At 42.5% G+C, this 27,555-nt stretch overlaps 1 protein-coding gene across 2 annotated transcripts in view; it reads right to left on the bottom strand.

Moving 5' to 3' along the window:
• IPO13 (importin 13) overlaps positions 1–27,555 on the bottom strand; it is a 119,243-nt gene that overhangs the window by 47,989 nt on the left and 43,699 nt on the right. For both annotated transcript variants that reach the window (XM_060231672.1, XM_060231673.1), the window contains exons 3-4: positions 1,818–1,958; positions 1,273–1,414 (exon numbers count right to left, since the gene is read on the bottom strand). In XM_060231672.1, coding sequence (XP_060087655.1) covers positions 1,273–1,414; positions 1,818–1,958 — 283 coding nt within the window. The remainder of the gene's footprint in view (positions 1–1,272; positions 1,415–1,817; positions 1,959–27,555) is intronic.

Below are 27,555 nucleotides of genomic sequence, written 5' to 3'. Positions count from 1 at the left end.
AACTGAATACAATACTCCAGGTGAGGTCTTTCCTGAGTAAAGTGATACCATCACTTCACATGAACTGGACATTATACTTCTGTTAATACAGCCCAAAATTGCATTTGCCCTTTTAGCCACCACATCACACTGTTGACTCATGTTCAGCGTATGATCCATTAAGACCCCTAGATGCTTTTCGCACATACTACTGTTAAGACAAGTCTCTCCCATCCTATAACCATGCATTGGATTTTTCCTACCTAAATGCAGAACTTTTACATTTATCCCTGTTAAAATTCATTTTATTGGTTTTAGCCCAGTTTTCCAGCCTCTCAAGATCATCCTGTATCCTGTTTTTGTCATCTATTGCAACCACTCCCAATTTAGTATCATCTGCAAATTTAATAATCTATTCATCCAAATCACTGATAAAGATGTTGAACAAAACAGATCCCAGGATAGATCCTTGAGGCACTCCACTTGTCACTCCTCTCCAAGAGGATGAGAAACCATTCACAAGCATTCTTTGGGTGTTATCTGTTAACCAGTTACAGATCTACCTAATGGTAAAAGGATCCAAACCACATTTTACCAATTTGACAAAAAGAATATTATGTGGAACCTTATCAAAAGCCTTACTGAAATCAAGATAAGCTATGTCTAAAGCATTCCCCTGATCCAGCAAGGCAGTAACTTTCTAAAAAAAAAATAATCAGGTTAGTCGGACATGACTTGTTCTTGAAAAATCCATGCTGATTCTTAGTAATCACAGCCATCCTTTCCAAATGTTCCAGGACTTACTGACTGATGATTTGTTCTATAACTTTTCTAGGTAAAGATGTCAAGCTGACAGGTCAGTAGTTACCTGAATCCTCCTTTTCCCCCTTCTTGAAGATGGAAACAACACTTGCCCACCTCCAAGCTTCTGGCACCTCACCTGTTCTCCAAGAATTCTCAAAAATAATGGGCAGAGGCTCAGAAATTACATCCACAAGTTATTTTAGTATCCTTCGATGCGGTTCATCTGACCCTATGGACTTTGTTTCATTTAAAGAAACTAGGTGTTTACGTACTACCCCCTTATGTTGATCCTAGGTTGCAACCCCCTACCCTCATTACATGTTCTGTTTTTGCCATGTGGAGCACCATTTCCCTCAGAAAAGAAGACTGCTAAAAAGTAAGAATTGTATTTGTATATGCAGAAAAGATGGTACAAGAAAATGCATGGCACTGATAGGCAACATTATATCAAGTGGGAAGATGCCACTAAAGAAGGTGGCTAATACTTACCTGCAGTGTATACCAGAAAGTAAGTGTAAGCGAGCTGGTGGTTTCATTGACAGGATAGTGTCCTGGAATCCCAGTGCAAAACATAATCATGTTGACAAGTGCCAGGAAACTCTGCCAGTGGTCCACCTGATCCAAGAGGGCTCTGTGGGAGGTATTAGGAATGCAGCATCAAACATATGCTCTCCCATGGGACAGCAGATAGTCCAAACTTAGACCATATGAGTACACCATGTCTCTTGCTTCAATTAAGGCCAGAAAGCAAGCTGAAAAAGACCCAGCAATCCATAAAGTAAAAGCTCTAGCAAGCTGTACTATTGGCACTGAGCTAGGATCACCTAAGTTTCCACGAGAAGAAGAGTTTTAAGGCCTCCATATAACCATGTCCAGGTCACCTATTTGATCTTAGCTGTTTTAGAAAGAGATTTGGGAGACCTACAGGCTGCTTAGCTATAAGGAGTTCTGGCAGGACAGAGGAAAGACCTCCAGCCTGTTTCCAAATGAGCAGCCTCAAAAGGCAGACCCATTTTCAAGCAAACAGAACTCACCGGGAATGGTTCTCCCCCAGGGCCACAGCAATACGGCAGATCCCATGAGACGTCTCCATATCCCTGCTCTGAACTGCTTGGCGTAGCTGTTCCTGAAGCCCTAGTACAGGTGGGATGAGCTTCAGTAGAGTATTTACATACCTGTAAAGGAAAGAGAATATGAGGGTTGATGGCCAATACTCTCCATCAGCAGAATCCACACTCTTTTGAGAATGCATACTTCTCTATACTTGGGTCTCCCCCACACCAGACAGGCAAACTCAAGGTTTTTATATATATAAATCAGGTTTCCACCCCAGTTCTGGAAATTAAGGACAGCTGAGTCAAAGAAGTTTTTTCGCCGATAAACTGACCCTAACTGATCCTTTCCCTCTTACTCTTTAAAAAAAAGCAATCTGGATTCAGCAATTTTAGCAACATTTTGGGCTCCCAGAACTGTGGTTATAATTGCAAAGACTGGCAGACTACCAGCAGCATTTGAAGTCAGCTTCCAATATATAGCAGTAAGAGAGGCCCTCTTCAAAAATTTATGTTGTTTGGAACAAGGAGTTGTTCAGCAAGAGATATATGCAAACAGTTCAAATAACTTTATTTTGGATGAACGACATTTGGCTGCTTTCCAAGAAAATCTCAGCTTTAATAATAGAGTAAAAATACTAAGTGAAACTCTTTTTTGTATTATCTACTCTGTGGAATATATAATTGGTTATTTTCATTTTTAGTTTCATTTTTTCTTAATGATTAAATAATAATAATAAAAATAAAATTTTATTTATATCCCGCCCCCCCCGCCGAGGCGGGCTCAGGGCGGCTAACAACATTTCATAAAATTGTACAAGGTTTAAAATCACATTAATTTTAAAACATTCCAATTAACAGATTTCCAGGTGCTAATTCCATTTATAAATGATAATAGCGAAGTCACCCACAGCTGTCTCTCTGCCAGCAAAGGCCATCCAGAAAAGAGTGGTCTTGCAGGCCCTGCGGAACTGGTCAAGGCACCGCAGGGCTCGCACTTCTTCCAGGAGCTGGTTCCATAGGTGTGGAGCTGCGATGGAGAAGGCCCGTGTACGGGTGTTTTGAAGTTTGGCCTCCTTTGGTCCAGGGATAGTCAGCTGGTTCTTCCCTGCTGACCTCAGTGCTCTCTGGGGTTCGTATGGGGAGAGACGGTCCCTCAGGTAGGCAGGTCCTTGGCCATATAGGGCTTTAAAGGTAATAACCAGCACTTTGTAATGAACCCGGTAGGTAACTGGCAACCAGTGCAGTTCGCGTAGCCCTGGCTGTATGTGCTCCCACTTTGGGAGCCCCAATATCAGCCTAGCCGCCGCATTCTGCACCAGCTGCAACCTCCGGGTTCGGCACAGAGGCAGCCCCATGTAGAGGGCATTACAGTAATCCAATCTTGAGGTGACCGTTGCATGGATCACTGTTGCTAGGTCCCGGCGCTCCAGGAAGGGAGCCAACTGCTTTGCCCGCTTCAGATGGAAAAACGCTGACTTAGCAGTGGTTGCTATCTGGGCCTCCATTGATAGTGAAAGCTCCAGTAGAACTCCCAAGCTCTTGACCCGGTGCACCGCTTTCAGAGGCACACCGTCAAAAACTGTGAGAGGTATTTCCCTCCCCAGGGCACCGCGACCCACGCAAAGGACCTCTGTCTTCGTTGGGTTCAGCTTCAGCCCACTCAACCTAAGCCAAGTTGCCACGGCCTGCAATGCCAGGTCCAAATTCCCTGGAACGCAGTCAGGCCGGCCATCCATTAGCAGATAGAGCTGGGTGTCGTCTGCATATTGGTGACACCCAAGCCCATACCTCCGGGCAATCTGGGCAAGGGGGCGCATATAGATATTGAATAGCATCGGGGAGAGAACTGCTCCCTGCGGCACCCCACAATCAAGTGTGTGCCTCTGGGACAGCTCACCCCCAATTGCCACCCTTTGTCCCCGACCCTCGAGGAAGGAGGAAAGCCATTGTAGGGCTAGCCCCTCAACCCCTATGTCGGAGAGGCGGCAGGTCAGTAGCTGATGGTCGACCGTATCGAATGCGGCCGACAGATCCAATAACATCAGCACCGCCACGCCGCCTTGGTCCAGATGCCGCTGGAGGTCATCTACCAAGGCGACCAGCACTGTCGATGATGATCAGAAGATAAGTTACCTTTCTCATTTATACTATATTCATTCAGAACATTCATCACTTGCTGCATTTAGTTATTTTTAATAAGTACTGCAGATAATACCATTTTTAACTTTAATGGACATATTCTTTAGCTGAGTTATCCAAACAATATAAAGTTTGATTGTTGTGCATTTGATATATGCATAGAAAACAGAATACGGGAATAATATATGGAAGGTGTGAACAACATTTTTAAATAGAGAAGAGTGGAAAGGAGAAGGGCAACAGGAATATGTCAAAGAGAAAAAGAAATAGATGAGGACTAGAGAATTGAAGAAACAGCAGAAAAATTATCATGAACATTGGTGCACCAAATGCAACAATTTGAAGAAGGAACTCAAAAGACCAGGGCTTTTTTTTTTGGTAGAATACATCTTAATACTGGAATTAGGAGATTCCTGGAGGACCAAACATCCAAAAAGCAGAGATTTTACCTTCTTTTTGGGTAGACCTCAAACATTCAAGAACAGACATGTGCTAGAAATTGACAAATTTGACAATGGATTTAGAAAAAATAGAGATTCAACTGAAGATATTTGCAGACCACAATCCCATAGAAGTAGTCTTTCAAATGGAATAGAGAATCAAAGAGAAGATGGAGATTAAATTATACTTTTTAACTACAAGATGTATTAAATAAGTGTAAAAAAGATTTGGAAGAGTTTTTTTTAAAAAAATAAACAACACAGAAGGAATACCTCCAGCTACAATTTGGGAAGCAAGTTAAAGCTTTATCAGAGAAATTCTACTATCAGCTAATGCTAACCCCCCCTCCCCTGAAAGCTTAGAGCAGAGGTTGGAACAAGAACAACAACAAAAAAACACAATTAAAAACACTAGCAGAGAGTGAACATTTAAAAAACCGAAATATGTCAGGCCTTTGGCTGAGACAGCAGACATCCAACGACGTCAGCCTCCCCTGCATAGACCACCCATGGCGTTTTCATATTCATTGTAACTGGGAGAGGTTGATTTGACTCCATTTTGACTCATCAAAAGTCCCAGCATGGGATCAGTGCACTTAGTAGATAATCAATTGCTGAACTGTGTGATATTGTTTAATTTTTTTTACCTATTTAATATTTGATTTTATTGATTATTTAATATTTAAATTGCTGCTGTATTGACATGTTGTGAGCTGCCCTGAGCCTCCTTGCAGGTTAGGGTAGGATATAAGGAGCAATAAATAAATAAAGTAGAAGAGGTACAGAAAAAATTAAAATTTCTAAAACAAAGATATTTTGAACATGCAAATAAACCTGGTAGATATCTGGTGTATTGTCTCAGGAAGGAAAGAGAAAAAAGACTAGTAACAGGTGTATAGACAGGAGATGAAATTACACATGCAGAAAAAGAAATACGGGAACAATTTACAGTGTTCTCTCAGGATTATATAAAAAGAAGTTTGTTTCAGAGGAAAGAATAGAGAATGTTTAAAAGACATCCTGATTGCAAAGTTTACATCAGAACACGGAAAAACATTAAATCAAACTATAGCAATCCAAGAAATCTCTCAGGCAATAAAGAACATGAAGAAGGATGAAGCAACAAGACCAGATTGGTTGACAGCAATGTATTATAAATATCTTGAAGAAGTATTAATAAAACCATTACAAAAAGTTATGAACAAGATAAAGGGAAAAAAGACAATACCCCCTACGTGGCAAGAGGTATATATAACACTAATACATAAACATAATAAATCGCTACCAGTCTTGAATACCTATTTCTCTGCTGAATATAGACTACGATTTTTTTGCCAGAATAATGGCAGAAAGATTAAGAAAATGCATACTGAATTTAATACACTCCTACTGAACAGATTTTGTACCAAAGAGGTACATGAAAGATAATATACAATTTATAATGAGCCCACTTGTGGGAAGGGCAGGATAAAAATCAAATGAATAAAATAAATCAGATTAATAAAACAGCTATAATGATTATAGCTCTCCCCATACAAGCCCCCCAGGCTTTGAGATCATCCACACAACATTTTCTCATGATCCCTGGTCCTAAAGATGGCCTATTGGCCTTAATGAGGGCCAGGGCCTTTTCAGTTTGGGTCCCTACATGGTGGAATGAACTGGTTCATCCAGGGCTCTTATTCCTCCTGGGAGCAGCTAGGTGGAAACTAGTCTGAATGTGAACCAGAAAGGCCTATTAGGGTACTATACCTATTCCCAATGTGCCTGTCTTCTCAGGGTCTTCCCCCAGATTTCCAAGGATTGCCCAGCTCAGAGTTGGCAACCATAAGAGGCAAGAAGGGTTGGTTTGGCCCTAAGCTCCGTGCAGCCAGTCCCCTGGGGCCTGCCTGCTGCTCTTGGCTGAGACACTGGGCCAGGGTATGCTATTTGCCACCACCATCTCATCTGGCCAGAGTACATTGGGCTGCTGCCTATGCTGTCAGAAAAATGGCTAGCTGTTTATGGGTGGCAGGACAAAATCTCTTTGGCCTCACCTCCCTGAGCTCAGTCAAATGGCTTCCCACTGGCAGGTAGCCCAGAGAAAGTGCCCATGGGCACAAGTACCTTTGGAAAGCCAATGGCCAGCTCACTACATGTGCCTGCTTATGTATGTGAATGGAGCAACCAACTGAGTCAGGCACACTGCGCACAGCGGCCCAGGTGAGAGAAAAGCCCAGAGCTTATGTAAGGGGTACAACATGTGCAGAGTGCCAAGGGGTGGGGGCAGAGGTGGCCCACTGAGTCAAGTAAGCCAGAGTCTGCTAAACTGCTGGCCAAATGTGTACATCTCCTCTCCTGTCTCCCTCTGCAGCATGGGGAGGATTAAATAAGAGGTGAAGCTCCCCGTGTTTCCTATACACAAGCACTGCTGTATGTAACAGTTTGAATGGCAGTGGGGGATGGGGTGAGGCAAAGGTCAGGGACAGGAGCAGGAGCAGGTATTCAGAAAAGCATACTGGGTTTGTACACGCCAGAGGCAGGCTCTGGATGTGCATCTGAGCACTTGCTCATATGGAGTAATATTTTAGGTTGTTGGATAATGCTGTGGTGCTGGCAGGATATAAAAGTTTGCAAAAGGCAATTAAAGTGGAGCTGGCATCTTTGGGAAGTGGTAGTGCTTTAAGATTGCTTGTGGAGCTGGAAGCATGACAGTCCCCCTTCTGGTTCAAGCTTGCTGTTTAATTTGGGACTCTGATAGAGGGAGGTGTGGGATTGCGCGGATGCCTCGACCCCCTCGTCTCTGCCTGTTGACCGCAGCAGTTTCTTTAAGGTAGGGCTTGTTAGGTTCCCCTGGTTGGTACCAGTTGGTCACCTGTCTTTGGCTGCCACACCTGCAGCAGTGGAATACAACACTCCATGCTCCAGCTCATCAAAAGCTTCTGAAATGCGTTAGTCTTTTAAAAGCCACAAGAGTCTCAGATTGTTGTACCTAGATTGTCAGGCAACTGCTCTCTGTGCTGTGCAAAACTTTTTGTATATATCCAGCAAAGGGATGCTGAGGAGGGGTGTGGGTCACAGTGGTAAACTATCTCCAGTAGCTGGTATTACATTTTATGGCAAACATGACCTAGCCCAACAAAGTGACATTTATGTCAGACCCTGTCCTCGTAACAAACAAGTTTCACATCTGTGATCTAATATTTCTTTAAGTGTTTGATAGAGATTGTCTATTAAGGTAGGTTGGGCTGAAAGTCTGTGACTGATCCAAAATCACCCAGTCGGGTTCCACAGCAAGAACTTTAGTCTGGCGGACCCTGCTCCGAAGCTCTAACTCTTATGCCATGCTGGCTGTCATAGGGCACTGCTTCTAAACAGTAGCAAGCAGTCAGGCCTAGGATAGCCAACCTCCATGTGGAGCCTGAAGATCTCCTGGTATCACAACTGAACTGCAGACAACAGATCTCTCTCCTACTGGAGAAAATAACTGCTTTAGAGAGTGGACTCTATGGCATTATAGTCAGCTGAGGCCTCTCCCTTTTCTGACAGAACCAAGCTTGGTTGCCTAGCAACAGCTTTTGCCTACCAGTTCCCCCAGCAGCTCAATCCTTGTCTATCATGGGGCAAGGCTGATAGGAGAAGGGAGGGACAGGAAAAAGGTAGCTGCCATGACAGAACCAAGCTTGGTTGCCTAGCAACAGCTTTTGCCTAGCAGTTCCCCCAGCGGCTCAATCCTTGTCTATCATGGGACAAGGCTGATAGGAGAAGGGAGGGACAGGAAAAAGGTAGCTGCCATGACTCTGAGGAAATGCTCCCAGCGGCTCAGGCCTAGCTGCCTAGTTGCATTACCACCTTTGTTTCCTGTCTCTTTGCAACATCAGATGGGAGAGAGGAGTAGACTTAACCAATGGAACACAACAGAACTGGGCCAATCACTGATGCAGTGCACACCACAGCCAATGGGAAAGTCGACTGGGCCAATCCATAGCACTTTTATTTATATAAGATGATATTTATAAACCCACCTGTCCCTCAAGGATGTGGATGGCCAGATCACACAGTACACGCCACAAAAAGCACATACACATCACAATTCAACTGTCCATATATAAGGGAATCTGTATTGAAACACCATGTAATAAATTACGTTACTATTATACATATGTGGCAGAAGTTGGCACATCACCACGCTTCTTTACAGGAATAAGACCTACATCTTGAGCAAGCATTTGACCTCACCCACAAAGACACTAATGAAAGAACCAGATTCTTAGATGAGCATCTGATGATCTGCAGATCTACACAAGTAATATTTGTTGGTATTTTTGTATTTTTTTTGTGTGTGAGTCTGTACTTGGAAGTCATGGTGACTTCTGGTGACTGACCCCTACTGGGGGACTGAAGGATATTCAGAAAGGTGACTGAATAAAGCCTGCCCCTGTACTCCTGGAATTTCTAGGAGGTCTCCCATCCGAGGACTTGCCAAGGTTGGCCCTGTTTGGCTTCCAAGATTGGGCTTGCCTGGGCTATCCAGGTCAGGGCTACACAAATAATATTATTATTGGTCATAATAACAAGGGCCCCAAATCTAAAACCTGTCTCGCATAATCTCCTGAATTCTGATTGGATGTCCTGTGATAGAGAAATAACCCAAGGATCACTGTCCTCTCAGAAGTCCACCACCTGCAAATATTTGGCAAGACAAATTAACAGCAGCACTCAAGGAGTCTTGTGGCACCCTAAATATTATCAAATGTATTTCGGCATGCGCTGCTGTCAGATGCATAACTGCCAAACACACTTGATAGCTGCAGCAGACTTTAGTTTGCCTCTCCATAATTTACCAGCCCTCTCCAAGTAATTCTGTTTGTGCTATTATCAACTAGTCTGGATATCTACAACGATACCACCAACATCATCAGAGATACAATTCTGATTTCATTTTTCCATGAAACATGATTTTAACAACATGATTACAGGGAAAAAGTTGTGAGCAGTTAAAGTCTAGAAAAATTCTGCCTGGAATTTCCTTTCTCCTTTTTGTACTCCCTGTTTCTTCTCTTTAAAAATATTTTTTAAAATCCCTCTAGCCCCTCAACATGTCACAGAGTACATATCATCCACTCTGGGTAGAAAATTCCAAAATAAAATTAAAAAGTAAAAATGTATGTCATTTGCACAATTCTTTTGGGGACATCTAGGCAGCCACTGTTTCCTTGTGCACATCAGCATTCCAGAACCATATAAGCAATTTCATGTCTGTCAATCTCCCTGCAGTTGCCAATAAGTGATTATAACCATGGCAACAAGCAAAGAGGAAATTGAGGAAAAGAGGAAGGGATGGCTCTACAGAGAGTCTGTACTGGTGCCTAATCAGCCAGCTGTCAGTTACCTGGCTGCTGAAGCATATTCTCTGGAGACACAGCTATTTCACCCTAGCCTGCACTGCACATGCGGCTCTCAGATACAAGGTAGGAGAACACACAAATGCATGTGCATATGGTACTCAAGAATTCAAAGGCCACCTATCACTCCCTTTGAGGCCAATGTCTGTATTGACACTCAATCCTTCCATTCACTAAAAAGAATATATTAAAAGCTCAGGATGGGAGGGTGGGGGATGACCAAAATCACTATATTGGTTTACTTGGATAATTTCATAGAATGAAGCTTAAGTAACCTAAGGTATGCCTCAGGTGACCAAGCTCTAGTTCTGTGCATACAATTTAATCCTGCAAACTTAAATGCATTTGGTCAAGAAATGTGGGGGGTAGGGGAAGGGTGGACTAGCTGATGAACAGACTGTGAGCACAGGAAGGGGGGCAGTAATCCAATTCTGCATTATCTGCAACAATTGAGATAGAGGAGGGGATGTATAACATGTCCAGTGGTTGCTAGAAGACAAGTGTGTACAGTGAGGCTGACAGTTATAGAGCAACAACAGCAGCTCATTCCTAGCAGTGGCCATGAAGGAAATGAGGTCCAGTAAGATTCTCAGGATCAGCAAACGATGGATGGAGCCAACAGACCCTGATCCTCCTAATCCAACCAGGATCACATTGCTATCATCTCACTCTGTATATCAACTTTCTTGACATACAGAAGGCTGAATCACTACACTATGGTGGTTTTAAGCAACAACCAGACTGATTGCTCTCTGGCATACCCAACTGCTCAGTCTCTAGAACAGAATTAGCTTCTTTTCTACATTGACATTCGCACCTGTGTACATACCCTACATATCCTGGAGACATTGGGAAGCATGCAGATCCACTGTCCTAGCCAGAAGCTGTTAACAGACATCCCCATGTCTTTCTTTGCCTCTTTGTTTACTATACATCTCCAACATCTATGACATTGGACGAGACATCACCCCATGGCCATTGTATATGTTAGTGAACCCCAAAACTATTCCATAGCCAGAGTTCTGATCAATGCATACTTACGATAGTAGTGTGATGCGGTGGCTAAAAAAGGCAAATGCAATTTTGGGCTGAATCAACAGAAATATAGTGTCCAGATCACGTGATGTGATGGTATCGCTTTACTCTGCTCTAGTAAGACCTCACCTGGAGTATTGTGTTCAGTTTTGGGCACCACATTTTAAGAAGGATATAGACAAGCTGGAACGGGTCCAGAGAAGGGCGACGAAGATGCTGAGGGGTCTGGAGACCAAGTCCTATGAGGAAAGGTTGAAGGAGCTGGGGATGTTTAGCCTGGAGAGGAGGAGGCTGAGAGGTGATATGATCACCATCTTCAAGTACTTGAAGGGCTGTCATCTGGAGGATGGTGTGAATTGTTTTCTGTTGCCCCAGAAGGTAGGACCAGTTAACCATGTCACTATTATGTGTAAAGAGACAGCTTATAGCACGTGCTGCAGAACTGAAAGTAGATCTAGAGGCTTAGATGATCTACATGACAGCAGGTGGCTGGCTGCCAGAAGGATTGCATCAGCCAGCTGAGTCAGCATGACACAGCAAGTTGCTGATTGGCTGTCCCATGTATAAATGTACAGAGCAACTGTGGTGATTGTGGGTTAGTGGAGTTGGACTGCAGCGGAGCATATTGTCAGTCAGGAGAGTGCGTGGTATTGTAAATAAATGTATATAGTGGTTTTACAGCTACTGTGTACAGCCTTCATTCTTGCGTCGCTAAGAATCACCCTCTTGGTCTCTAAGCGCATCGACAGGGTTATGGGCCCAGCACGCTTCCGCTGCGCCTAGAATACCTGAGAGAGAGGTGGTAAAGAAAGGACGCTGACTTGCTCCAGAGGCTGCCTAGGAGGTAAGACCAGCAGTGGCTGAAAGGAGTCTGAGCAGCATGGCTACAGCAGGAGCTACTGTGCTGGTGGAGAAGCTCACCACTACCAACTACAACACCTGGTCGCTGACGTTAGAGCATTTCCTGAAGAAAGAGGGGCTTTGGGACTGTGTGTCAGCTCCTCCAGCTAATCCCACAGCGGCAGAGGCCGTTCAGGATCAAAAAGCTCTAGCCACCATCATCCTAAGTGTTGCAGACGACCAGCTGGTGCATGTCCGTGGGCACCAGACAGCAAAGAAGGCTTGGGAAGCTCTCAAGGCTGTGTATGTACAGAAGTCAGCAGGCTCGCTGATATCCCTATGGAGGAGGCTCTACAGGAAACATATGCTGGCCAGGGAGTCGATGAGGGACCACCTCGACGTTATGTCTAATTGTTTCCAAGATCTAGAAGCAAGAGGGAAGGCCGTGGCTGAGGAAGATAAGGTGTACATCATATTGAGCTCTCTGGACGAGAGATATGACATGCTGGTGCTAGCATTTGAAGGGCAGGATGCTGACAAGCTAACTTTGCCTTATGTGACCGGCAAACTCCTGGCTGAAGAGCAGAGGCAGCTGGAAAGCAAGAGAGAGCAGACTCGAGCCAAGGAAGAAGATAAGCCGAGGTCTATCGGGGCTGGTTCCAGCTGGCAAGCCGAGGAGGAGGAAAAGGCCTTGCAGGTGCGGAGGAGGCGTTGTTATCTGTGTAATCAACTCGGACATTTGAAGATATTTTGTCCCCAGCAACAGAGGAAGAGCTGGCAGCAGTCTTCAAGGACTCCCCAGGTGACTCTGGTAAGAACTGGTCCGGGACTGCAGAGTCTGCCCTGGGTTGTAGATTCTGGGGCTACACAGATATTTTGCTGCTGTGAAGAAGAGCTGCAAGACTGCAGGCCAGCTGAGCAGAAGACTGTCAGCTTAGCTGATGGGAGACAAGCTAGCGTGCTTTGCCAAGGCACAGTCTATTTTCCTGGACTTAATCACAGGTTTGATAATGTGTTATGTGTGCCAGAGTTAGAAACTAACTTGTTAAGTGTCTCCGTGCTGGCAAAAGCTGGGTTTACCGTAGTATTTGATAAGCAGGGCTGTGCAATTTTGAAGCAGGGTAAACAGCTGGCTAAAGGCACTCTAAGAGCTAATGTTTATGAGCTTATGCAAAATGTGGGGAAGGCACAGACTGTGTGGAATAGACAGCCACACAGCAGGTGCATTCATAGGCTGCATAGAAGGCTGGGCCATGCCAGCTACCACACAATAAATAAAACTCTAGAGATATTAGAGGGAGTGAAGGTTGACAAATGCAATGCCTTTTTAGATTGCAATGTTTGTAAAGAATCCAAATCAAGGGCAGTTCCATCGACCAAATGGAGTGAACGTGTGTCAGAGAGACCGCTCCAATTAATACATGCCGACCTGGTGGGGCCATATGCACCCAGTGTTTCTAAAAACAGGTTTGGGTTAATTTTGGTCGATGACCACAGCAGGTTTGCGTGGGTGTATGCTATTAAGCACAAAAGTGATGTCTGTGCCACCTTCAAGTACTGGGCAAGAAGGGTGCAGAAACAGTTGAATGCAAAGATTGCCTCAATTCAGACTGACCAGGGAGGTGAGTTCCTGAACAAAGAGTTTGCCAACTATTTGAGGCAAGAGGGCATAGAGCACAGAGTTGCTAATGTTTCCTCCCCGTGGGAGAACGGGGTAGTACTCCAAGGTGTTTGCCATGCTTTGTTAGAAGATAGTGGTCTAAGGCAGGCATACTGGGGTGAAGCCTTAAAGGCATCTTGTTATATTTCTAACCGGTTGTGGACAGAGGCTATAAACGAAATACCCTACAGGGTCCTGTATGGGAGAAAGCCATCCCTGGATCACCTCAGAATATTTGGTTCAAAGGCTTGGGTGAATATCCCTCTTGATAAGAGAAGGAAGGGAGGTCCCAAAGCCAGAAAGCTTGTGTTTGTAGGGTACCAAAATGGCATGAAGTCCTGGAGGTTTGTGGACAATAATAACTTGATTAAGCTGAGTAGGTCTGCCTCGTTTTGTGAAGATGAAAATTGGTCAAAGATTCATGCCAATGAAATGCCTAGAGAAAATAAACTGCAACTGTCTCTGGAAAGTGAGGAGGGGCAAAAGCCAGAAAGCTCACTGAAGCAGGAGGAAGACAGTATGAGCAGTTCAGCAGGCAGCAGTAAACAGCAGGAGACTTCTGAGGCAGTAAAAAGGGAGCCGGTCAGAGTCTCTGCAAGAGAAAACAAAGGTGTGCCACCAAAAAGATATGGGTTTGAGACTGATGTGAACTATCTGGGCAAGGGAAATAGTTTGCCAAATGAACAGCCAAAAGGCTGTGTAAGTGCACCAGAGGTACACGTGGATACTTCTTTCACTAGGGAAGAAGGAGGATATACTTATGTATATGATGACCACCCTAAAACATATCCCAGTGTGCTGGAGCTGTTGAATGATATGTCTCTTGAAGAGCAAGGAGACACATGAGCAAAGCCTGGAAGGAGAGGCTGTAAGCAATAACTGAATTAAGAAGGGTGCAATGTACAATGAATAAAGTGCTAGAGTGAAAAGCAATGCTGTAACATTAAAACAAACTTACTGTTTGAAGATGTATGATAACTATGTAACAAAACTATTGTAAAACTGAACTGAAGAAGAGATGTAACAATTTCTAAGAAACTGCAAATGTTAAGCTATGTGTAAGAAAACCCTGAAATCTGTGGGCAAATGTGATTTGAAATGTATGTGTACCTTTACACCACAAGATACGGTACTGTGTGTTTTCAACAAGTCTGGGAAACAAGCCAGCAAAAGATAAGGCAAGTGCTCAGTCTGGGCAGAGAGCCGACTGAGGAGATATGGTCAGTCTGGGCAGAGTGCCAACTGATAAAGATATGCTTGCAAGTTAATTGGCAAGCGGAGAAAAATGTGTGTGTGTGTCCAGGAGGAATGGGAATACTGAATGTAACCAGTGTATACATGGGAATGTATGTAATCAATGTATTGATGAAGAAGTGATCAATATGTATAAGCAATGTTGTAACGTATGGATGACAGCACTAGCTATAACCTGAGGAGGGGTGTCACTATTATGTGTAAAGAGACAGCTTATAGCACGTGCTGCAGAACTGAAAGTAGATCTAGAGGCTTAGATGATCTACATGACAGCAGGTGGCTGGCTGCCAGAAGGATTGCATCAGCCAGCAGAGTCAGCATGACACAGCAAGTTGCTGATTGGCTGTCACATGTATAAATGTACAGAGCAACTGTGGTGATTGTGGGTTAGTGGAGTTGGACTGCAGCGGAGCATATTGTCAGTCAGGAGAGTGAGTGGTATTGTAAATAAATGTATATAGTGGTTTTACAGCTACTGTGTACAGCCTTCATTCTTGCGTCGCTAAGAATCACCCTCTTGGTCTCTAAGCGCATCGACAAACCAATGGGTTGAAATTAAATCAAAAGAGTTTCTGGCTCAACATTAGGAAGAACTTCCTGACTGTTAGAGCAATTCCTCGGGAGGTGGTAGGCTCTCCTCGGGAGGTGGTAGGCTCTCCTTCCTTGGAGGTTTTTAAACAGAGGCTACATGGCCATCTGACAGCAATTAAGATCCTGTGAATTTAGGGGGGGGGGGGTGTTTGTGAGTTTCCTGCATTGTACAGGGGGTTGGACTAGATGACGCTGGAGGTCCCTTCCAACTCTATGATTCTATGATGTAATTGTAAGCAATAAGAACTAACAGAAAAAATGTCAGAAGATACAAAGTATCTTTACGTGAACCACTAGGCTTGACATAAAAGCCATGATCAATCCTGGAATTATGGTCTGCTAATGTGGCAATCGAGTTTGAGTGTAGCTTGCATAATGCGAAGAAGAGCAAGCAATGGTAAATTAGCTAGCTGCTCTTGATTTTATACTTCTGGTATAAACTCCTTTTGTGGAAAAAAATTATGTCTTGTAATTATTGTGAAAATAGTTGGCCTATATAAATCATCTTGCTCTTTATAGTACAAATTGATGAACAGTCATTGTGGAAACAGGAAGGGAAATTCAAAGTTAAATAACTGTAACAAAAGATTACTTCGGCTGTACTTCATGCTTCTGATCCCCCTGGAATGACAAAAAGGCAATCAACAGTGGCAAGTAAACTCCAGAATCAAAGACAAATCTATACTGGGTGTTATAATCTGTCACCAGGATCTGGGCCAAAATTTGAGTCTGTGACTAATTCAGCCTGGTTCTGTAACACATGTTCTGGATTCTGAGTATGTGTTCTTATTCATGTAAGGGTAGCTATATTTTCCACATTCAAACCTTTAGGGAGGTATTATTTCCAACAAACAGGTTACAATCAACTCAAATTCTATTATCACAGCCTCTTTTGTTTAGTATTTTACCTTGAAATCATTCTTAATGGTGATTAATTGCAGACCATTATTCTTTGTCAGCTATCACATTTTCTCACAACTAATACAGAGGGAAGAAGTGCTAAGCAGGAGATTGTATTGCTCTGTTTACACCTGTTCTATGCCAGCACCATACCATTCAAAGCCAGTAAGGCCTGTATATTTAGGCCTTACTGCTGCAATGGAGTGCAGAAGTTTCAATTACACATTTGCAGTGTTTGCTCCAGAATTATTGCTAGGAAAAAAGTATTTATAATTTTTAAACTGTGGATATTTAGATTAATTTCATAAAGCCTTCAGACTTCAACTAGTTTATTAGAATCATAAATGTATAAACATCTTTACTAGAAAGACGCCTTGGTGGTACTTTAAGTACATGAATTCTTGAAGAAATGTTAGCACCAATGCAAGGTAATAGATTCCTGGCATTAATTTCCCTGGTTATCTGCATGTTTAATTGAATCTTTGAGCCAGTAAGAAATTAATTTTAGCTCCCAACATGGTTGCCATATGCAATGTATTATAACTGGCCCAGCATCAATCATGATGTTAATACTTATCAAACCATAAATTAAGAGTTTTCAGAGGCAGGTTCCTAAAAACAATATGCATGCCTTTCAGAGAAAATAAATGTTGCATATTGACTGATCAGGTACATGCTGCAAGATTGGATGTCAGCAGCCAGATCTGTTTTCTATCCAAAGCTGAAATAAACAAGCTTAATCTGAATATAAATGTCAGTACCAGTATTGCTACCTTCTAACATTATTGTGGGTATTTGTGCATTTGATATCTTGCTCCCTAACTATAAAGGAAAAGGTAGTCTCCTGTGCAAGCACCAGTCATTTCCAACTCTGGAGTGACGTAGCATCATGATGTTTTCATGGCAGATTTTTTACAGGGTGGTTTGTCATTGCCTTCTCCAGTCATCTACACTTTACTCCCAGCAAGCTGGGTACTCATCTTACCAACCTCAGAAGGATGAGAAGTTGAGTCAACCTCTGAGCCGGCTACCTGAACCCAGCTTTTGCTGGAATTGAACTCAGGTCGTGAGCAGAGCTTGGACTGCAGTACTACAGCTTACCACTCTGCGCCATGGGGCTGTTTTTCCCCTAAATATACCTACAGAATTAAGATAGTGAAAATTACTTACATATTAAAGTTTTACTCCAGGGGTGTCATACATGCACCTTGGGGGCTGAACCAGGCAGTCATCTGCTTCCTTCTCCCTCTCTCTTTCTTCCTCCTGCATAACAGCTTGCTTTGCCAGGCTTGCTCAATTGCACAGGAGCTACAGAACAAAACCTCTATTTTCTCCATTGGCTGAGGTTCCTCCTTTGGGGAGGAAGGAGAGGAGGGAGAGCTTGCTTTGCCAGGCTCTCTCAATTGCTCAGCAGAGTTACTGAGCCAAGCCTCTCTTCCCTTTATTGGCTGATGCTCCTCCCCTTCCTGGTCTCCTGGGGAAGGAAGGAAAGAGCCAGAGCTTCTTTTGCCCAGTTCCCTGGATTCCATGGGAGAGATACAAAGAAAACACCTTTAAGACCAACGAGTGCTAATGTTTTAAGCAAGTTTAAGAGTTTAAAGAAAAATCTTTAATTGTGTCTGACTGTGTCCTTTATAAAGTTTATCTCTTCTACCTAGGCTTCCCAACCCCCCCGCTCTGGCGGGGGACTTCTGGGTTCGCAGCCTAATCTCCCGCCCCCCAGAAATCGGGAAGCGGGGGTGGGGGGGGTGGAGGGAGGGGAAGAACATACCTGCAGGCTTCATATTGTTGAGATCCTGAGCCATTTGTAAAATGTGTGGTTCCTTTAAGGCTGGGCAGGAAGCAGGAAGAGCTTCGGAGAACAGCCCCTCCCTTTTTTTTCCTTTCGTTTTCACAGCAAGTACAGTTCTCCAATCTGGTAAGTATTTGTGTGTGTGAGAGGGAGGGGGTAGGGGATTCCCTGGTTTGGAGGCCCTCCCCCCCTTTAGAAAGCGTGGGGCGGGGAGGGAAATGTCTACTGGGCACTCTATTATTCCCTATGGAGAATGATTCCCATAGGGAATAATAGGGAATTGATCCGTGGGTATTGGGGGCTCTGGGGGGGCTATTTTTTGAGGTAGAGGCACCAAACTTTTAGCATAACATCTAGTGCCTCTCCCCAAAATACCCCCCAAGTTTCAAGAAGATTGGACCAGGGGGTCCAATTCTATGAGCCCCAAAAGATGGTGCCCCTATCCTTCATTATTTCCTATGGAAGGAAAGCATTGAAAAGGTGTGCTGTCACTTTAAATGTGATGGCCAGAACTCCTTTGGAGTTCAATTATGCTTGTCACATCCTTGTTCCTGGCTCCACCCCCAATGTCTCCTGGCTCCACCCCCAAAGTCTCCTGGCTCTGCCCCCAAAGTCCCCAGATTTTTCTTTAATTGGACTTGGCAACCCTACTCCTACCCGGCATTACATTTTATGACACACATGGCCCAGCAAGGTCTTCTTTATGTCAGTCTGGCCCTCATAACAAATGAGTTTGACATTCCTGTTTTTCTCTTTATTGTTTCCAATGGTGGAAGTACTCTTGTTCTATTGTGTTCTTTAAAATAACTTTACATTCTGCTCAAGGGCAACATTATTAATAACAATTTTATTCATAACATATGGTAACAATTTCCATTAATAACTTCTTTTCATCTATCCCATATGCTTCTTTCTAATCACCCCTCCCCCCGTTACTTGACCCCCGTCAGTGTTATTTACTCAAAATACTAACATTAAAAGGTACCTTTAATTCCTAAGAACTAAAATTAATATTCTTCTTTCTTTTAAAGTTTAATCATTATCAAAAATTGTCCAATGTCCTTTTACTTTCCACTCGTCTTCTACATAACTTCTAAATTTTTTCCACTCCCTTATCTTCTAAATCATAGTCTCTTAAAGTTCTTGTTAATTTGTCCATCTCACTCCATGTCATAGCTTTTAAAATCCAATCACATTTTTCTGGTATTTTTCTTGCTTCCATAACTGCGCATATAGTGTCCTAGCAGCTGAAAGCAAGTACCAAATCATAGTTCTATCTTTTTTTGGACATTTTTCCATTTGTAATCCCAACAGAAAAGTCTCTGCAGCTTTCTTGAATTCATATCCCAAGATCCTAGAAATTTCTTGCTGGATAATCTGCCAATGCTTTTTCGCTCTTTCACAAGTCCACAACATATTGTAGAAAGAACCTTCATGTTTTTTACATTTCCAACATCTGTCTGGCATCTTGTTATTCATCTTTGCCAATTTTTTTAGAAGTCATATACCATCTATACATCATTTTAAAACAGTTCTCTTTAATACTCTGGCATGTTGAAAGTTTCAGAGTTCTTCCATAAATATTTCCATGTATCCATCTGTATTTCTTTATTTACATTTATTGCTCATTTAATCATTTGAGAATTCACTACTTCATCTTCTGTAGACTATTTTAAAAGTAACTTATAAGTTTTTGAAATTAATTTTTCATTATCTCCAAGCAGAACTTTTCCCATTTCTGTTTGCTCTCGTCTTATTCCTTCAGTTTTGATATCGTTTTCCACCAAACTCTTTATTTGTTGCATTTGAAACCAATCATATTTTGTTATTCAACTCTACAGCAGTTTTCAATTCTATTTTACCACTTGTATTTTTAATAGTTGATTGTATGACAGCCATTTTTCCTCACCTGTCTCAGCTGTTATTTTTATCACTTCTGCTGGCACTATCCATAATGGTTTTCTTTCATCACCATATTTCTTATACTTTAGCCAGGTATTCAACAAATTATTTCTTATATAATAGAGAAAAAACTATCCATCTTTTTCTTCCCATAATACATATAAGTGTGCCAGCCGAATTTATTTCCATGACCTTCCAACGCTAAAAGTTTTTTATTCAACAGCGTCACCCAATCTTTTATCCGCACTAAATAAATTGCTTCATGATATAATCTTAAATCTGGTAAATGGAATCCTCCTCTTTCTTTAGCATCTATTAAAACTTTCATTTTAATCCTTGGTTTCTTCCCAGCCCATACAAATTCCTAAATCTTCCTTTGCCATTTGTTAAATTGTTTACTGTCTTTCACAATCAGAATAGAATACTGTTTCAAACAGAATAGTTTGAAACAAATACATTATTCTTGGCAAAATATTCCTCTTAATTGCAGCTATTCTTCCAAGCAATGACAAGTTAAGCTTATTCCACTTTATCATATCTTCATCCATTTTATGCCATAGCTTTTCATAGTTATTTTTGAACAGGTCAATATTCTTCATTGTTATTTCCACACTCAAATATTTTACTTTAGAGGTAACTTCACATCTTGTTAATCTCTGCAACTCCTTTTGTTTATTTACTTGCATGTTTTTACATAAAATTTTTGATTTTTCTTTATTAACAAAATCCCGCCAGTTCTCCATATTCTTGTATTTTAGCTAACAACAAAGGCATTACTTGTGTAGGATTTTCATTTATAAACATTATATCATCTGCAAATGCTCTATATTTGTAAATAAATCCTTTAACTCTCGACCCTTCTATTTCTTTATCATCTTGTATTTGCATCAATAAAATTTCAAGAGTCATTATAAACAACAAAGGTGAAAGCGGACAACCTTGTCTTGTACCTTTGCTGATTATCATTTCATCTGTAAGATCTGCATTTATATATAACCTTGCACGTTGTTCAGTATATATTGCCTTTATCATTCTTATAAAGTTTTCCCCCAACTCTATTTTCTCCATTACTGCAAACATAAAGTCCCAGTTTAAATTATCAAAAGCTTTCTCTGCATCCACAAAGAATAATGCAACTTCCTTCTCTGGATGTCTTTCATAATATTCTACAATATTTACAACAGTTCTAATATTGTCTCTTATTTGCCTTTTAGGGAGAAATCCCGCTTGGTCTTCCTTTATGAAATTTATCAAATATTGTTTAAGTCGTTCTGCCAAAATTCTTGTATATATCTTATAGTCATTATTTAGTAATGAAATTGGTCTATAGTTCTTTACATTCGTGACATCTCTATCTTCCTTAGGAATCAAAGAAATTACAGCTTCCTTCCATGTATTTGGTATTTTCCCTTTTATTCCTATCATATTCATCAATTTTTGAAGTTTCGGTACTAATTCTTTAAAAAAATTTTAAAAATTTTGCCGTATATCCATCTGGGCCAGGTGCTTTTCCAATTTTCACTGCATTAATTGCTGCTTCAATTTCTATTTTTTCAATTGGATCATTCAATTTTTTTTTCATATATTCAGTTAAGGGTGCTATTTTAATCTTTTGCAAATACGCTTCCATCCTTTCCTTCTTTACCTTAACACCTTTAAATAATTTAGCATAGTAATTGAAAAATTCTCGCTTTATTCCTTCTTGATCTACCATCTCTCTTCCATCAACCAAAATTTTATTAATAATTTTACTTCCTCTCTTTTTCTTCAGTTGCCAGGCCAAATACTTTTCAGTTTTATTTGCTCCCTCAAAGGGAGCAATTTCTTCAAATTCCATTCCAATTCTTTTTTTAACAAATGTCTCATTTGTGCTTGTAGTATTGTAATCTCCCTTATAATTTTCTTTTTCCATGGCCTTTTCCTCAGTTCCCCTTCTTTTTTCTTTATTTCATTTTGAATGTCCAACATCTGTTTTTCTTTTGCCTTTTTGTCCTTATTGTTTAATGTAATCAATATTCCTCTCATTATGGCTTTATAAGCATCCCACACCATCTGAAATTCTATATCATCTTTATCATTTATTTGGAAGAAAGCTTTAGTTTCATTTTCTAGAGAAGTCACTAATTCTTTATTTTGTAGTAAATCTTCATTTAATCTCCATCTTCTCACTTTTTTAGACAATTTTGTAATCCATAATATTGGGTTATGATCTGTACCTATCTTCGGTAAGATCTCTATTTTCTTAGTTATAAGGCCTAAGTCCTTTGTACCCCATAACATGTCAATTCTGGAAAAAGTATTATGTCTTGCTGAAAAAAATGTATAATCTTGTACTTCAGGATTAAATTTTCTCCATATATCTTCCAGGTTTTCTTGTTTAACTAGTTCAAAGAAGGATTTTGGCAATTTTCCTTCTTTATTGTTATTCCCCCCCCCCCCACAGATCTGTCCAATGTATTCTGAATTGTTCCGTTAAAGTCTCCCATAATCATGACCTGGTCATATGTCACTTCATCAAGTTGTTTTATAATGTCTTTAAAAAAACAACTTTTGCACCATTTGGTGCATACAGTCCCAATAATAAGGTTTTTTCACATTTATTATTACTTCTACTGCCACAAATCTTCCATCTTTATCTTTAAATACTATTTTTGGGTCCAATTATTGTTTAATATTAAAAAATCACACCCCTTTTCTTCTGTTCAGCCAATGAAAAAAATTCTAGTCCCAACTGTTTATTCCATAAAAATTTATAATCCTTTTGTTTAATATGAACTTCTTGTAAGCAAATTATATTACAGTTTTGTTTTTTTAATCCAATGAAATATTACCTTTCTTTTTTGTGGTGAATTTAGTCCATTTACATTCCAAGATAATAATTTATAATCCATCATGGTGCAAATTCTTTATTCTCGTCATAAAATTTACGCAGCTCCTGTGTATTTGTAATTATAATCCTTTTTCCTTGTAGCTCAAAGCTCAAACCTTCAGGTATTATCCATCTATACCTCATTCCATTGTCACGTAGTTTTTATGTTAATTTCTTATATGTTCTCCTGTCATTTATCACTTGTCTTGGCAATTCTTTCATTATTCTTACTCTGCTTCCTCCCTCTATCAATGTCTTTTCAAAATTTTATTCAAGATTTTCCCCACCATTTCTTTTGTCATATATCTTATAACCACATCTCTTGGTAAGTTATTTTTCTTGGCATATGATGAATTCACTCTATACATATAATCATACATATTTCTAGTCCCTTCAGGATCTTCCTCCAAGAAATCAGCAATTACTTTTAATACATGTTCTTTTAAGTCTTGTCTCTTCTTCAGGTACTCCTCTCAGACGTATTTGTGTCTCCATCAATTTACAGTAATGGATTGTTATTTTTTCTTGCATTTTTAATAAGGTGGAATCCTGGAGTTTAACTTTCCCTTCTACCTCCTGCACATTTTTTGACACCACCACTTTCATTTCTAAGCACTTCCATTTCTTTTTTAAAGTCCTCAATATCTTTTTAAAGTTCTTTTTTGCAAGCATTTATCATCTTTTCCACCCCTTTCATCATCCTAGCTTCCATTGCTTCCAACTGATCTTGCATCTTCTCCAATGAGGCAGCCCTTGCACAGGTTACCTTTGACTCTGACATTAAAAAAACAGTGAAAAATTTGATATCACCAAATTAAATTTCAACTATCAGGTTTGATAGATTCGAACTTGTCCTTTCAAATGAGCCCAATTTCGCCTTCCTCCGACCTTCCCAGGCTCAGATATTAATTTTTTAAAAATTTAGCCTCCCAGTAATGGCCGCCGATATTTTTCTATGGTATTACAATCCTAAAGTAGGTCCACTTCTTCAATAGTTACTTCCTGCTTTGCTTGCCCCAAGTCACATTCTCACTGGTAACAAAGTCTCACGATACTTGACGTATTTCCTGTGTTGACTGTAGAAACTGCAGATCCCCGACGATGGTGTTTTCACTCCACGACTGCAGGTAGACAAAACAATAAATTCCTTTCCAATTTTTAACACTGTCCTTAATTTAACAAAGTCCAAAATTCACCCCTTCTCCTCTTCTTCTTCCAAGCTTTCAAACTTTCTCTTTCCCACCTTCTAATATTATTTTGTTTGCTTTAAAATAGTCCGGGAATGGTAGATAACAATCAGTACCTTTTTCTAAGGTTATCCAGATCAAAACTGGTCTTGTACAGCATCAGATGTTTAGCAGTCTCAAAGAAGATTAGGATCTTGTCAAGTTTATGTCAAATAAATGACTCTGTAAGCTTCTGCAGATTATGAATATGCAACTCTTCTCCGGGGATCTCACAAAGCCTCAAAGGACCCCCCCCCCCCAGGACTCTCTTTTAGCCAAGGTAAATCACTTCAAAGTTCCCTGTGCATATCTTGGACTAATCTCTCACTGAGAAAAGTAGGCAGAAGGCAAAAAATTGCCCTTTACTACCCCAAACAGAAGCTCCAGTCTGCCCCCCTTAGAGAGGCAGCTCAGCTCAGCATTCTCCAAATCCCAGAAGTCTCTAATAACAATAAGCTTCTTGACCTGTTAAGCACTCCTGAGTTCTAGGGTCAAGTGTGCATCCTAATCAACCAGCTGCCCAGATTCCCAGCACAGAACACAGTCAAAAAGTTAAACTACCAAAAATAAGATTAATCAGATGTGCTGAACTATTGAAAGAAATCACTCACATGATCACAGTAATGCTGACTGGTAGGCTAGTTGTTAAAACATACCTAGACCAAAAATAAAAAAACCCACACAGAGATTTAACATCAGTGGACATCTTACTAAGAATCTAAAGGTTACCCTTTCAGAAGGAAGTATTTAAAGTGTTATTACATCAAATATTGTACCAGCTGGAAAAGTGTGAAAGGTGTTGCTGACAGCTGTCATTATACAAAGATGACAACAAGGAGCTACTTTTTGAAATACCTATCCAACTAGTGTTTTGACCCTCACTTCTGTTGGCAAAACTCCTGTCCTAGGCACATGAGATTACCAGCAAACTTAGAATACTGAGATGTTTTAAGAGGTTTAATTTTAAATTGTGAGTAGCCTACATTTGGTTCCATATATGGTCATACACTAATCTAAATTGGTCACCTAAATACTCTCTTTTATGTTATAATGGGAGCAATCCTAAGCATATCTACTCAGAAGTAAGTTCACCATTAGTACATTCTCTTGAGAAATTTCCAACATCCTTGAAAGAGACTATGGTCCGCCCTCTCTTGAAAAAAAGTACAGCAGACCGGGTCAAGAGCTTGGGGGTTCTTCTGGAGCTTTCATTATCAATGGAGGCACAGATAGCGGCCACTGCCAAGTCCGCGTTCTTTCACCTTCGACGGGCGAAGCAGTTGGCCCCCTTCCTGGAGCACCGGGACCTAGCAACAGTGATCCATGCTACGGTCACCTCGAGACTGGACTACTGTAACGCTCTCTACATGGGGCTGCCCTTGTGCCGAACTCGGCAGCTGCAGCTGGTGCAGAACGCGGCGGCTAGGCTGCTGTTGGGGCTCCCGAGATGGGAGCACATACAGCCGGGTCTACGCGGACTGCAATGGCTGCCGGTGGTGTACCGAGTCCGTTACAAAGTGCTGGTTATCACCTTTAAAGCCCTATATGGCCGAGGACCTGCCTACTTGAGGGACCGTCTCTCCCCATATGAACCCCAGAGAGCGCTGAGGTCAGCTGGAAAGAACCAGCTGAATATCCCTGGGCCAAGGGAGGCCAGACTGAAGACCACCCGGGATCGGCCCTTCTCCATTGCAGCCCCACTGCTGTGGAATCAACTCCCGGAGGAGGTACGGGCCCTGCGATGTTTAGACCAATTCTGCAGGGCCTGTAAGATATACCTCTTCAAAACAGCCTTCACCTACTACCGAGTCAAGAAAGTCTCGCTGGACATGTTTTAGCCACTGAATTTTATTAAAGACCTAAGTTATAGCACCACAATGTTAATTTTAATGTAAGTTGTTAAAGATTTAATGCTGATTTTATAATAGTAAAAACAGGTTTCCTACCTGTAACTGATGATCTTCGAGTGGTCATCTGTGCAGTCACACTGATGGGAGTAGGCGCCAGCGCCGACCTCGATCGGTAAACTTCAAAAGCTGCGGATTTCCGCGCCGACGTCCCAGTGCGCATGCCCGGCAGCCCCCACCGCGCATGCTCACCGGGACAGGAGCGGACATCCCACCAGTTCCTTCTGACCGCCGCGTCAGCCCCTCAGGAGGGACCGTCAGCAGCGGGGAAGGCGGGCGGGTAGTGTGACTGCACAGATGACCACTCGAAGATCATCAGTTACAGGTAGGAAACCTGTTTATCTTCTTCGTGGTCTCTGTGCATCACGCTGATGGGAGATTAGCAAGCTCAAGCCTACCTGGAGGCGGGTGCGACGGTCCATCACGAGGAGATCGACTGCAGCACAGCGCGGCCCACGGAGGAAGCTTGTCTCCGCCTCAGATCCAACGTGTAGTGTGACACGAAGGTATGTGGCGATGCCCACGTGGCAGCTTTACAGATGTCCTGCAGGGGCACCCCCTTCAAGAAAGCAGCCGAGGTTGCCACCGCTCACGTAGAGTGAGCCCGGAGTGGGCCAGGGAGAGGCATCTTGCTAAGGAGATAGCACAGGCGGATCATCCCCGTGATCCATTTGGACAATCGTTGTGAGGATATCCGCTGACCCGCGGAGGGCCCGGCATATGAAACGAACAGTCCAGGGCCCTTCCGCGACGGGTTCGTGCGATGGAGGTAGAAGGACAACGCCCGTTTCACGTCCAGAGCGTGCAGCGTCGTTGGCCGGTGACGGAAAATAGACCGGCAGGAAGATTTTTGAGTGTAGGTGAAACGGTGAGATCACCTTTGGTAGGAACTTGATATCAGGGCGGAGCATCACCCCGTCCGCCGAGAAAATGAGGTAGGGGGCATCGCAGTGCAGTGCCGCCAGTTCTCCCACCCTCCTAGCAGATGTGATGGCCACTAGGAAAGCTGTTTTCCATGCCAATAGGTGTGGAGAGCAGGAGGCCATTGGCTCGAAGGGTTTCCCTGTTAGGGCCCTCAGGACCAGGGACAGGTCCCAGGCTGGAGCGGGGTTGCGTACCGCCGGGTACAGTCTCGCCATGCCCTTGAGGAACCTCTTGGTGTCCGGGTGCGTGAAGACCGACCGACCCTCTATGTGATCGTGCTGCGCAGAAATGGCCGCCAGATAGACACGCACCGACGACTGGGCCAGGCCCCTGTCAAGTAATGCAATCAGGAAGTCAAAGATTACAGGCAGTCCCGCTCTGATGGGTTGTGTAGAGCGACCTGACGCAAAGTCAGCAAACTTCGCCCACTTGGCCGCATACGACTTCCTTGTGGAGAATTTTCTAGAGTTCAACATGACAAACTGTGCCCTGTCGGAGATCACAGGCGCCAGGCAGTTAGCCGGAGATGCGGAACATCGTGATGTAAAACCCATCCCTGGTGGGAAAGCAGGAGGTCCGGGGCCTGTGGGAACTGATGAAACCTCTCCTTGGACAGGCGCAGGACCAGGGGGAACCAGTGCTGTCTCGGCCACCACGGGGTCACCAGGATCCCCCTTGGACGCTCCCGTAAGAGTTTCTGCACGACTTTGGTAAGCAACGGGATGGGTGGGAACAGGTACACCGTGTGGTGAGTCCAGGGTATCAGGAGGCCATCTCCGAGGGCCAAGGGATCTGCTCCCCCCCCTGCAGCAGAACAGGCCGCACTTTGCATTGTTTCTGGTGGCAAAAACGTC

Source organism: Heteronotia binoei, chromosome 2, assembly GCF_032191835.1.
Source record: "Heteronotia binoei isolate CCM8104 ecotype False Entrance Well chromosome 2, APGP_CSIRO_Hbin_v1, whole genome shotgun sequence".
NCBI lineage: Eukaryota > Metazoa > Chordata > Lepidosauria > Squamata > Gekkonidae > Heteronotia > Heteronotia binoei.
Note: the sequence above shows the minus strand (reverse complement) of the source record. Positions and strands in the feature narration are given on the sequence as shown.